At 40.2% G+C, this 13,244-nt stretch overlaps 1 protein-coding gene and 1 long non-coding RNA gene across 2 annotated transcripts in view; both read left to right on the top strand.

Annotated features, from left to right (window-relative positions):
- The first annotated feature begins 4,094 nt into the window (after positions 1 to 4,094).
- On the top strand, positions 4,095 to 4,889 carry LOC128426132 (uncharacterized). The gene is made up of 3 exons (XR_008333230.1): positions 4,095 to 4,183; positions 4,385 to 4,459; positions 4,753 to 4,889. It is a non-coding gene; the product is annotated as an uncharacterized LOC128426132 (long non-coding RNA).
- Positions 4,890 to 8,403: 3,514 nt separating this feature from the next.
- Positions 8,404 to 13,244, top strand: part of pde1ca (phosphodiesterase 1C, calmodulin-dependent a) — a 142,337-nt gene continuing 137,496 nt past the window's right edge. The window contains exon 1 of the mRNA XM_053412856.1: positions 8,404 to 8,503. Coding sequence (XP_053268831.1) covers positions 8,419 to 8,503 — 85 coding nt within the window. The 5' untranslated portion in view covers positions 8,404 to 8,418. The remainder of the gene's footprint in view (positions 8,504 to 13,244) is intronic.

Here is a 13,244-nt window from a genome sequence, read left to right as displayed (position 1 = left end):
TAAAAGCCTGGTCTTGAGTCCACTGCTCTGCCAGATAATTCCGTCTAGTTTGGTAAAGCGCTGTGCGTTTTTTGTGATCTTTTGTTGTTCTTGTTTTGTTGAAGTGACTTTTCCTCCACTCTGCCTTGCTATTCGCCTGCGTTTGTCTTCAGTGCTGAGTTCTAATATTGAAAGTGATAAAGGCTATTCAGTTCTTTCAAATGCCTTTTCGACATCTACAATTCATGAAGTATCTTAAAAACTCTCCGTACATTATGAAAGCCTTGTCTCCCTTTGACGAATCCATTTTGATCCAGCTCAATAATATGTGGGAGAAAATACTCTAATCTGTGTGCAAATACCTAGTTTAGAAGTGAAATTTGGCGAAAATATTGACATTTATAGGCAGGTTTAATTGGTTTTAATAGTAAAGTGGTCATAGCTCCTCTTAATAAAGGAGGTAGTGAACCACTTTCATAATATTCTTGGAACATCTTCATAATTGTAGTCTAGGTATGTTTTTGGCTTCCTTTTGAAATGTATGGTAATTTCAAATGATTTAAAAGGAAGTTTGTTTGTCAGAGTTGTAGGGGTATTCTGAGGAGTATAAAGATTCATAAAACTTTCTTTCCTGATTTTTCTTCCTGGTCAAAAAATGTCTGTTTGAGTCTTAGCAAGTTATTCGCTGCTCTTTTACGCAGAGATTTTATTATATTCAGCCTCAGGTAGTAATAGCTCCTGATGTGTTTTTTTTTAACTGTCCACAATATTGTTATTCTCCAGGGTTTAATTTTAGAATCTAGCATTCTTAGCTTTTGATTAATATATTTCAATCTAGGGGAGGTGAAACTTATAATTTTCCCTCTTAAGAACACTTTAAAAGCTTCCCATCGAGTACTGGCTGAGGTCTGTGAGTTTAATACAAAAAACACATATTTGTATGCCAATGGCCTCTATAATATCAGGTTCCAGTAGTCAATTAATATGGAACACCATCTCTGAGGGCTTTTGATCAATTTAGTATCAAACTGTGTCAAATAATTTGTAGCATGATCTGATACTACTATGCTATCATAATGGCAATTCTTGATTTCGTGTCAAATTTGTTTGTATAAGAAATAAACCTATACTTGAATATGGTGTATGTGTGCTGGAGCACCAAGAATATTCAATATTATTTGGGTTCAGTTGATGCCACACTTCATACAAGCTCAGATCCTTTATGAATTTTAATATGGACTTTCTTGTCTTTGTATGAGACATATCCGAGCCTGAATATATGGCCTTCATATAATTTATTTTATTAGCCGTTGCTGGCTGGCGTTAATCTTGAAGTTAGTTAGTGTGTGTGTGTGTGCATTACACCGCAGTACAGTCTCACACCTGTCTGATAAGAGGCTGGGAAGAGCCGCTGCCTGTTGTGGGGACTGTAATCTGTAGCATTAAATACACTGTATTTAAACTTGTTCTCATACCTAATTTTTTATATTAAAGCGTACCTCTTTAGCTTCATTCAACATCATACATACATGAATGCATTGTGCTTATAAGAAACTGTGATCTATGCCTTAGAAATAATTCAAACCACTGCCCCAGGTTCTGAAGGGCAGATAGGAAAGGCGTTGTTTTGTCTGGAAAATGCGCATGTTTACACACACAGAACATACAGCCGATAAACAGGAACACAATATTCCTTACTCCAATAAACAACAACACTGACCCACAAGGCGTCATCCGAGTCAAGGCTTGTTTATACCTTTTCCCAAACTGTCAGAAAAGTGAAGATTTGCCCAGCAAGGGGCAAAACTGGGAGCGGCTCCTCATCATTTGCGGATTCAAGTGCCAAGAGGCTGGGACTACGCCTGCGCATCATCAGGGAAGAACCAAGTCTAAACCACGGCGACTCCCCCTCGTTATTGACCAATCCTGTTCTACCTACTGTTATAAGTACTATACAGTGCCTTGCATAAGTATTCACCCCCTTTGGACTTTTCTACATTTTGTCATGGTATAACCACAGATTAAAATTTATTTCATCGTGAGTTTATGTAATGGACCAACACAAAATAGTGCATCATTTGGAAGTGGGGGGAAATATTACATGGATTTCACAATTATTTACAAATAAAAATCTGAAAAGTGTTGAGTGCATATGTATTCACCCCCTTTACTGTGAAACCCCTAACAAAGATCTGGTGCGACCAATTGCATTCACAAGTCACATTTGCAAGTCACATAATTAGTAAATAGGGTCCACCTGTCTGCAATTTAATCTCAGTATAAATACACCTGTTCTGTGACGGACTCAGAGTTTGTTGGAGATCATTACTGAACAAACAGCATCATGAAGACCAAGGAGCTCACCAAACAGGTCAGGGATAAAGTTGTGGAGAAATATGAAGCAGGGTTAGGTTATAAAAAAATATCCAGAGCTTTGAACATCTCTCTGAGCACCATAAAATCCATCATAAGAAAATGGAAAGAATATGGCACAACCGCAAACCTACCAAGAGGAGGCCGTCCACCCAAACTGAAGAGTCGGACAAGGAGAAAATTAATCAGAGAAGCAACCAGGAGGCCCATGGTTACTCTGGAGGAGTTGCAGAGATCCACAGCTGAGGTAGGAGAATCTGTCCACAGGACAACTATTAGTCGTCTACTCCACAAATCTGGCCTTTATGGAAGAGTGGCAAGAAGAAAGCCATTGTTGAAAGGGATCCATAAAAAAATCCCGTTTGGAGTTTGCCAGAAGCCATGTGGGAGACACAGCAAACATGTGGAAGAAGGTGCTCTGGTCAGATGAGACCAAAATTGAACTTTTTGGCCTCAATGCAAAACGCTATGTTTGGCGAAAACCCTGCCCATCACCCTGAGCACACCATCCCAACAGTGAAACATGGTGGTGGTAGCATCATGCTGTGGGGATGCTTCTCTTCAGCAGGTACAGGGAAACTGGTCAGAATAGAGGGAAAGATGGATGGAGCCAAATACAGGGAAATCCTTGAAGAAAATCTGATGCAGTCTGCAAAAGACTTGAGACTGGGGCGGAGGTTCATCTTCCAGCCAATGGCGGAGCCAGGGGGTGGCCGGGGGTGGCCACGGCCACCCCCGGTAGAATCTCGGCCACCCCAAGCACCACATCAAAGCGGTCAAAAGTTTTGACGGCTGTGGAAAAATGCGGAACCTTTCTCGCACCGCTAGTACACTGTCGGACCCTTTAGCCACGCGCAGCGCGCACACATCCTGTATTTGAATTAAACGGCTCAAGCATGGCCTGAGAATGCCTGTTACCACCTGACGCTTCGACCGGCACCTGCAGCTAAGTGAAGAAACCCAAAACAGAAAGGTATGATATCATAATGGATGTTGTTTTTGTCTTCTAATAACTGTGACTTTCCCACCCATGACTATCTATTTTGCGAAGTTTAGAAGCAAGCTAGATCGGAGGAGAACATAGTAAACTGTTAAAATTGCTATATGCTATGCTGTATTTGATAACTACGTTGCGAGATTGTGTACAGTGTTTTAATATAATCTCTCTCTTGTCTCTACACACATTTGTTTTTGCAACTTCGGATCGACTTTCGATCTAGTTATTTGCTGTTAACTGCTATTGTTGCCAGAACGTGTTATGATTGTGTCAGGTATATACAGTATGCATTTTGGATAGGTGTCATTAAAGAGGGAAAAATAATGAAGAGGAAGAAGGCAGACATAGCGTCCTTCTTCAGGGCAAGTGGAAAGAAGTCAGCTAAGGCAAAGAATGAGGATGAGATGGAGAAAAAACAGGCAGAGAGCGAGGATGAGGAGCCCCCAGAGAGCAGCAACTTAAATGGACCTCCAGGTATACAGTATAGAGACTCACATATAGTACAGCTTGGTATGAGATTATCTTATTTACAATTGGCTTAAAGTGTGTCTATTCATATACAGGTCAGGTTGAAAGTGCATTGTAAAACATATCAGTTAGTTTTTTCATTACATTAAAGTATGGCATATTTGTATTTGCTACCCAGAGACACTTTCACTAATATTATACTTTAGCTTATAGTGTGTTTTGTTAAACACTATATAGCATGCATTATAAAACCTTTAGGAAAATTACCTGTACACCTTATTGTAATTATTTTAGATGTTTCTGAAAGATTGATTGAGAGCAGGACAGAAGAGTCCTCCCTGAGGAGTGGCCCCAGTGGATCCCCAGGTAAATTGTCAATCTTACATTGTATGTTGTACTCTTCTGCTAACTTTTCCATCGATATTGTCCACAAGTTTATATTGTATATGTTTAATGCTGTAGAAAATGAATTTTAATCTTTTGTATCTGTGAAATTGGATAGTGGATCATTACACCTTGTGGAAAATACTTTAAACACCTATTAATGTTTTTAATATATATATTTAGATTCCCACAGAGAAGATTCAGACAGCGAGAGAGAGGAGCCTCCAACAACGAGTGGCGGCCCAAGTGGACCTCCAGGTATACTCACTCTTTCACACATACTGGACACTTTAATTCCACTTCAGTTTTGCCCAATCTGATACAGTGGCCTGATAATTCATAAACAGGTATGAGTCATACCACTCACCTCAACTGGAGTAGAGTTGGATGAATGGCCTCAAATCTATAACGTTTTTAAGCAGATTATAGTGTTCAGATAATCCATTAGATGTAACATGGGATAGTACACTCCAATGTATGAGTTTATCTTGATTATTAATCTCTGCTGTAATTTAATAATTGAATATGCCTTTTTTTCCATTTTTAAACAGACATTTCCAAATCAAGAACTGATAGTCCAGTCCAGCCACGTCTGAAACTCTATCCGAGGACACTCCAGGGCGACAGGCGCAGAAACTTTCAGGCATCGTGGTACTCTATCCACACATGGCTTGAATATTCACTGTCACAAGACTCCCACACACAGAGTCAGTGTTTACGTCAGCCTTGGGTTTTAAAAACTGGAAAAAGGCAACATTCAGAGATGGAGGGTTTTGTGGACATGCAAAGGGAGAGGGTCACACAAATGCAATGATTGCTTGGAAAGAATATGAGAGAGCAGATAAAGCTGATGCCTTGTTAATGAGTACTTTAAGTAAAGAACATCATAAGCAGATAGAGGAAAATCGTGCCTACATAAAAAGTTTAGCAGAAGTCCTACTGTTAACTGCAACCCAGAATATTTCACAGAGGGGACACAAGGAGACAGTAGATGCAGACAACAGGGGAAACTTCTTGGCTATATTGGACATGATTGCTAAACATGACCCAGTTGTTAAAAAGAAAATGACAGGGCCTCGCAATGCAAAATACACGAGCCACCAAATTCAAAATGAAATTTTGGATACATTAGCTGAAATGGTACGCGCTTCCATCATAAACGAAGTCAAGGAGAGTGAAGTCTTTTCCCTTATGGCAGATGAAACTAAAGACCTTAAAAAAAAGGAGCAGATCTCTTTAGTGTTAAGATATTATTATGCAGGAGCCGTAAAAGAGAGCTTTTTGCACTTTGAATCTGCAGACCGCCTAGATGCTGCAGGCCTGATGCATAAAATAATACAGGTACTTGAGAGATGTGGCTTGGAATACAAAAGTAACCTGATCGGGCAATCATATGATGGGGCTTCTGTCATGAGTGGCAAGCACTCAGGCGTTCAGGCTCGTATTAAAGAGGTGGCAAAACAGGCCTTTTATGTACATTGTAATGCCCATTGTCTTAATCTTGTTCTTGTGGACACAGTTAAGGCAGTACCACAAGCTGAATGTTTTTTCGCATTGTTGCAGAGACTCTATGTATTTGTGTCTGGCTCGTACATTCACAACAAGTGGCTGAACATACAGAAAGAAATGTATCCTGGAGCACCCAGAGAGCTTCAGCGATTGAGTGAAACAAGGTGGGCTTGCCGGCATATAGCTTGCCACACTGTTCTTGATAGACTACCTGCCATCATGCGTCTCCTTGTAGAAGTGGCTTCAGAAAACAGTGGCGATAGAAGCATTGATGCACGAGGCCTGCTCGCTCAATTTGACCTGCAGTTCATTGGACTTTTGGTGATATGCAATAAGGTTTTTGGTGATGCAAGGTGTCTCTCTGACATGCTACAGTCTCCCTCTCTTGATTTGTGTTCAGCTGTGGATCTAGTTCAAGCCCTTGTGCAAAATGTTCAAGCTTACAGGGATGAATCCTACTTTGAAGGACTCTGGAGAGAAATCTTAAATACTGCTGAAAAATGTGATGTAGAGGTGGAACCTACTTCAAAAAGAAAGACAAAACAGAGCCGGTGGCTAGATGGACATGCTGTCATGTCCTCAACGGGTGAGCGTTCAGAGCAGAGTATGGACACTTTCCGTACCAGCATATTTTACCCTGTGCTGGACAACATGCTCAGTGAGCTAAACAGACGATTTGCTAAACCAAATTGTGAAATAATGTTGGGAATCCAAGCCTTAAATCCGTCAAGTAATACATTTTGCCAAGAGCAAGCTCTATTTGCATTTGCTTCTATTTATGAATGTAACACAGATGACCTCAAACACGAGTTACACCAAATGAAAAGAATCCTAGAGAGAAAAGTCAAATCTGGCATACAGAAGCCCTCTAGCCTAGTAGAACTCACTAAATTCGTTGAACCCTTTAAAGAGGTATTCCATGAGCTCTTCAGGTTATGCAAAATTGCTATTGCCATACCAGTCAGTACTGCCTCCTGTGAACGCAGCTTTTCCACACTCAAGTTAATAAAGACACACTTGAGATCCACTATGGATGATGATCGACTGAGCAGTCTGGGTATTTTAAGTGTGGAGTCCAGACGAGCAAAGTCCCTGGACTTGGATGAATTTGTTAATCGATTTGCTGCTAATCACAATAACCGCAGAATACGTCTGAAATGAGTGTGTAAACAATGATATGATGAAGTGATGATGTAAATAGTTTCAATAATGCAGTTAGAAGTTCTGCATTGGAAGATTCCATGTAAATAATCCCCAAGGGCTTCGAGGCAATTGTTTTTTTAAGAGGCACTATTTTTTATAACACAAAGGAAAGTATCAAAGTGTTCAATGCCTCTGTTATATACAGGAGGCTAATCTTTAGATCTTTAAGGACAGTCATTGAAGTGTTCAGTTTTCATGAGATGTCACTGTTTGGATTCTCTGTCTGATATGTGTAAATGTGGCTCAAACTTGAATCATTCTTGCAGACTCCGCCTAATACCCATTGTGAATATGATGTTTGTTATTATGTGTTTGATAGATGTTTATGGATCGAATTGAAGAAAAATTGACACTGCTTATTTAAACAGGCTGTTAATGCTTGTCATATTTACATTTGTTGTAATTCAGCAAATTGTATTCAGGATGTTATTTTATTTATTTTCATATTTCTATACATTAGCTCAGTATTTTATACTTTTTGTTATTTAAAGATAAATCCATATTGTGATCAGACTTGATTAAAAAAACATTGCACTTCTAATTTTGCATCCTTGTTTTGTATTCCTGATGATACACTGAGAGAATTGACTTGGCTTGTCGCCATAAACTGAGGACATCTCTACTATAAAATAGAGTACCTTACTGTCATTGCATATCTCTACAACCATTGTTCGACTCAGTCGTACAATACAAATAAAAACAAAAATAGCAATCGGTAAATCAACACAGTTTAAAACCAAGTATGAATACAGAATAAGTGTATTCTTTTTTTTCACCTGAATTCCGAATAATGTTGAGATGTTTCCTATATGTGTCTTAAATAGCTCTGCATCGCCTGGTGAGACACATGCTTGCCACCCAAAAATTATCACTGGCCCCATCCTGGCCACCCCAATGGAAATTTCCTGGCTCCGCCACTGCTTCCAGCAGGACAATGACCCTAAACATACAGCCAGAGCTACAAAGGAATGGTTTGGATTAAAGAATGTTAATGTCTTAAAATGGTCCAGTCAAAGCCCAGACCTTAATCCAATAGAGAATCTATGGCAAGACTTGAAGATTGCGGTTCACAGACGGTCTCCATCCAATCTGACTGAGCTTCATCTTTTTTGCCAAGAAGAATGGACAAACCTTTCCATCTCTAGATTTGCAAAGCTGGTAGAGACATACCCCAAAAGACTTGCAGCTGGAATTGCAGCGAAAGGGGGTTCTACCAAGTATTGACACATGGGGTGAATACTTATGCAAGGCACTGTATGTGCTCCTACAGGTGGCTTTAGGATTAAGAGCAAGGAGGAGGATGGGTCAGGATCCCAGCGTCCCTCCTTAACATGAGTGCTGAGTGCTCAGCAGCACCTCCACCCTCCAGCAATCACTGCCAGGGTTACAGCCTCTCAGGGGTAACATGTTATGAGTTTCCTCCTCTCCTGGGAAGCAATACTCTGCTTTCTCCACACCTATTCACTGAGAGAAAGGGATCAGAGGAGTAAATATTAAGAGCCACAATGACAGAACCAACATCTAAGAATCAGGGATTTAAAAAGTGTCGGAGTGCCACTATCAGCATTGACGGCTTCAGCTTTACTATCGGTAAAAGACTCTTTGTTACAGTATGTTTGTTTTATGTGTGTGTGTGTGTATGAGAGAGATAAATCAAGTTTTTGCTTTTGTATTGCTTAACAAGTGATCCTTTTATTTAACTTATTTAAATTTTTCTAAATATGCTGTATTCTGCACTGACACCTTAAGCTATTGTTCCTGCCTCACTTAGTTATGTATCTTTTATTTTAGTGCTGTCAGTTAAATGCGTTATTAACGGCGTTAATGTCGGCAATGTTGTTTTTCAATAAAATAAAACATTTGCATAAAGCAAGCCAACCCACTTTAAACCCATTAAAACGGAAAAAAAATTATGGGGAAAAAACTAAATGAAGGGACATTTAGAATAGATACAAATTTGCGATTAATTTTGAGTTAACTGACTTAAATGTGATTAATCGCGATTAAATATTTTAATCGTTTGACAGCACTACTTTATTTGGATTTACATCAAATTGTTCTCGAGCTCTACAACATGTCAGTGTAAGATATAGTTAAAAAGTTGTGTATCTGTCTATACTGGGGCCTATTTCAGTAAATGTAAATGTAAATGTTCTGCTCTGTAAAACATTATGGAAACTAGAATTACGGTACATTACCATCGTATGTCAGTCAATTTCTAAATACTTTTTTCATCTAAAAGGACACTGTAACCTTTACCTTTGACAACTGAAACAAACAAAGTAAATGTTTCTACCAAATTTGATGTTATTGAGCTTAAGGGAAATCCTGCAAAACAATAGCATTGGTTTATATAAGATCTTAACAAAGTTATTAGAATGACATCCCCTGAAAAACTCGTCTGTTTACATTGATGACTGCTGATGACGTGTCAGGTTTTTCCTTATGACTAGTGATGATGTAACGGCTTGTCGAAGGGCTGTCCCTATTCATGGGTAAGATTTAAAGCAATACCCACTAGGGGTAGGGCCAAGGGGTGAAATGGGATTGGGCAATAGTTATTACAAGAGAGCAATCTCTTTCATTCACCAGGGACACCAGAGAAATGGGTTCTCCTTCTTTCCATGCATACAGGAGGTTGAGGTTGTATATTTGTGTGACTCAACCCCTTACAGACCACACAACTTCACAAACGACATACCCCACTCGATGTGTGACCAAAAAAGGGCCCTTTCAACATGGCGAGTAATTTAGAGCTAGAAGAGGGGAGCAATACAAGTACTAGGGGCGGCTGTGGCTGAGGGGTAGAGTGGTCGTCCTCCAACCTGAAGGTCGGCAGTTCGATCCCCAGTCTGACCCATCTGCATGCCGAAGTGTCCTTGGGCAAGATGCTAAACCCCGAATGGACCCCCCATAGAATAACAAAGTGCTGCGAATAGATGTACTGTATGAATGTGTGTGTGAATGTGTGAATGTAAAACTGTACTGTAAAACGCTTTGAGTGGTCATCAAGACTAGAAAAGCGCTATATAAATACAAAACCAAACCATTGACTTTTTCTCCCGGTTTAAATTCCCTCAGCCAATTCCCTCCTGACGAGGTGTTGGTAAGGGTATTGTGGGCATATTCAACCCAGGGTAGCTGAGCACTCAAGGAGGATGAGTTAGTAGAAGTCACACGCGTAGTGCAGTCTCCATCTCCTGATTTTCCCGCTCGTTCTTGCCGTTGAACTGGGGGTGATATCCAGAAGGAAGACTGACATTAATACCAAGAGCTGAACAGAAGGATTTGCATACCTGGGATGTTAACTGGGGTCCCCTGTCAGACAATGTCAACGGGTATGCCATGCAGACGGAGCAAATGGGAAACCAGTAGATCCGCAGTTTCCCTGGAGGATGGGAGCTTGGAGAGAGGAATGAAGTGAGCCGCTTTAAAATTGATCAATTATTGTGAGGATGACTGAGTTACCATTAAATGGGGGAAGGCCTGTGACAAAGTCTAGAGCAATGTGTGACCAGGGAAGGTGGGTATGGGCAAGAGGCAAAGCAGACAAGAAGTGGGTGTTCTCTTTGTTCTTAATGGAGTGGGCCCACTGGAGAACATCAGAGCGGACTGAATCAGGAACAAACAGTGCATTTCTGCTCTCTCTCTCTCTCTCTCTCTCTCTCTCTCTCTCTCTCTCTCTCTCTCTCTCTCTCTCTCTCTCTCTCTCTCTCTCTGAATATAAACAGACTTTGTACACTAAGTAAATATATGTGGAGATGGCGTCGTGCTCTGTTTGGCTTTATATGGATGACACACCACCTGGCAAAATGGTGGAGAGAGAGGAGCAGCACATTACTGACAGAGCTGCCAAAATCTACTTACAAATAACTTTTCACAGTCCAAACATGTATAAAAAGCCCGGACTTGGCGGCGCTGTGGCCAGGCTGTGAGCCTTCTCTCGGCTGCTGAGCTGTCAGTCTCCATAGCCGGTTTATGTTTTTTTTTTTATCGCATTGCATATCGTCATTGCCGTATTAAACAATGATATCGCATGTTTTCATAATAGCATGCAGCCCTGATAGTCAGTAGTTTTGGACACTTGTATTACAGAATTGAGCTTTATTTTCATCACAAAGCCCTAGATACAAGATCAAATATTTAAATAAACCTCAGCAACCATCAACACAACTCTAGACATAAGGTTTAAAAACAAGCATGAATATAAAAATAGAATAATAAATAATCTGTTATTTGGAAGATAGTTTGTATATCGCACCACATTTATATACTTTGACAATGTAAGCTTTGCCTTTATATAGCCCTGCATTTTCTACTCAAACATATTTCTATGTTAATGTCATAGTGATTTATTTTGGCCACGCCAGAATTATCATGGCAATCCCACTGAAAATTTTCTGGCTCCGCCACCTGATATGAACTGCCACCTTTTGATTACAGGGAGAGTTAATTTGACGACTAACCTCAGCTGTTCCAATCAACTCTTATACACAAACACTTGGTATACACGGTACAGTCAGTTCCTCTGCTAAAATATACCTTGTGTAGGCCACATGTAAGTTTTGTTAACATTGTTTTTGTATGAAAAAACTAAGCATGTGAACATGAACAAAAATACACTTACATCGATTATGACATTGGGTAGTCCAGATGTCATACGAGAGTGGTTGTCCTTCATTCCTATTGTTTTAGCCATTAAGGCCTTGATTGATACAGGACAGTTGCATTATCTTCCCCTTGAAGAATATCCAAAGCAATTGTCAGCAGCTTCATGATGGGAGATCCCCCAGCTACCTTGGCCTTTAGCAGCATAACTCACCTGATCCATCCAACTATAGGCTTTATCGAAAAGGAATGTTTTAAGTCCAACCTTAGATGTAGAGCCCAGAGTGGGAGTTATGAAATCTTAGATATATGAAGGGGCTTGATTGTTAAGGAGCAGGATCTTGAATTGTATTCTGAATGTTACAGGGAGCCAAAGCAGAGAAGCTAAGACAGTGATAATAATATCTCTCCTTCTAGTTCCTGTCAGCACTTGTGCTGCAGCATTTTGGACCAGGTGGAGACTGACCCTATTAAAACACTTTTCCATTATGTCATCTTTTTCTCTATTTGTGACATGGCATCAACATGCTTTTGTGGCAGGGCATATCTAACTTTTGAAAAAATAGGGTAACATGAGCTTTGTTCAGGCGAGAGTTAAAGCAGCCATGTGCAGCAGGCAGAGACAGGAAGCAAAACTCTGTTAACGTCTTTGTCTTATTCACGTATGCCAATGCTGTTTCAGTGGGAAATAGTTTTGTAATTTTCTTTTTAGCATTTGTGGCGTGGTAGAGGCTTCATCAACCCTCCTGTTCCCTCATGGTGAATCCAGCTGGGATCCCTTGCTCTCTTCTACTGGTTTTCTAGACACTTTATACACGTTTAAAAAGTCTGCAGTAACTGCGGAGCATCTCAATCAGACCTTTGCGTTCACATATGCTCCTCCTCCAGAGAAAATACTGAGAAGTGCACTGTCTGTATGCAACTAGTATCTTGCAAATGGCCAAATTTGGTGAGACAGTTTGATGGATTCTACCAACTTGAGGACTTTACGACAGGGGGCCTGCATACAACCATGATTGCCAGCCTGGCTTGATTAATGAAACTCTTTGTAACCAGGGTCTGTTATTGACTGTGACTCAGTATAAACAAAGGAAATAACAGAGGATTATCTGTGTGCATGTGTTTACAGGTTCTCCTCTCTGAGGGAACCAGATGAGAGAGGAAATTACTGTTTGCTTAGCTGCAAAATTTTTGTTTTGTGTGTGTGGTTTTAGTTGCTAGGGTGCTGAGCTCAGGGAGTCCTTATCACTAATTAAGTACCCTTTGTCACAGAGTGTAATCTAGTGGTTCTTTATCCCCTTGTCGTCCTAATTTCATATGTACACATACATGCACGCAAACACACATGCAGGCACACACGATGGGCGGGTGGGGACTGTTAAATTGTCCTCAGAAAAGATTGCTCCTGATGGCTCTGCGATTAGTGGGTGAGAATTGGCTTTGTCAGTCAAGAAGTGCTTTATATAGTAATGTGAATAGTGGAAAGTGCTTTGAGTGGTCATTAAGATTAAAAAAAACACAGACCAATTGAGATAAAGTTGCAATTGTTATGAAAAGGGGGTACCAGCTCATATTAGAGCAAATTGTATTAATAATCGGTCCTGGATCATGAATTCAATGGATCTTTGTTCTCCTCTGTAGAAGAAAATGTCTCTAATAATTTCCTTATTCAATAAAATCAAGCCGAAGTGTTGAAGGGAATGACCAAAGGGGTAACTGGCAG

The sequence above is a fragment of the Pleuronectes platessa genome, chromosome 20 (genome assembly GCF_947347685.1).
Source record: "Pleuronectes platessa chromosome 20, fPlePla1.1, whole genome shotgun sequence".
Classification (NCBI taxonomy): Eukaryota; Metazoa; Chordata; class Actinopteri; order Pleuronectiformes; family Pleuronectidae; genus Pleuronectes; species Pleuronectes platessa.
Note: the sequence above shows the minus strand (reverse complement) of the source record. Positions and strands in the feature narration are given on the sequence as shown.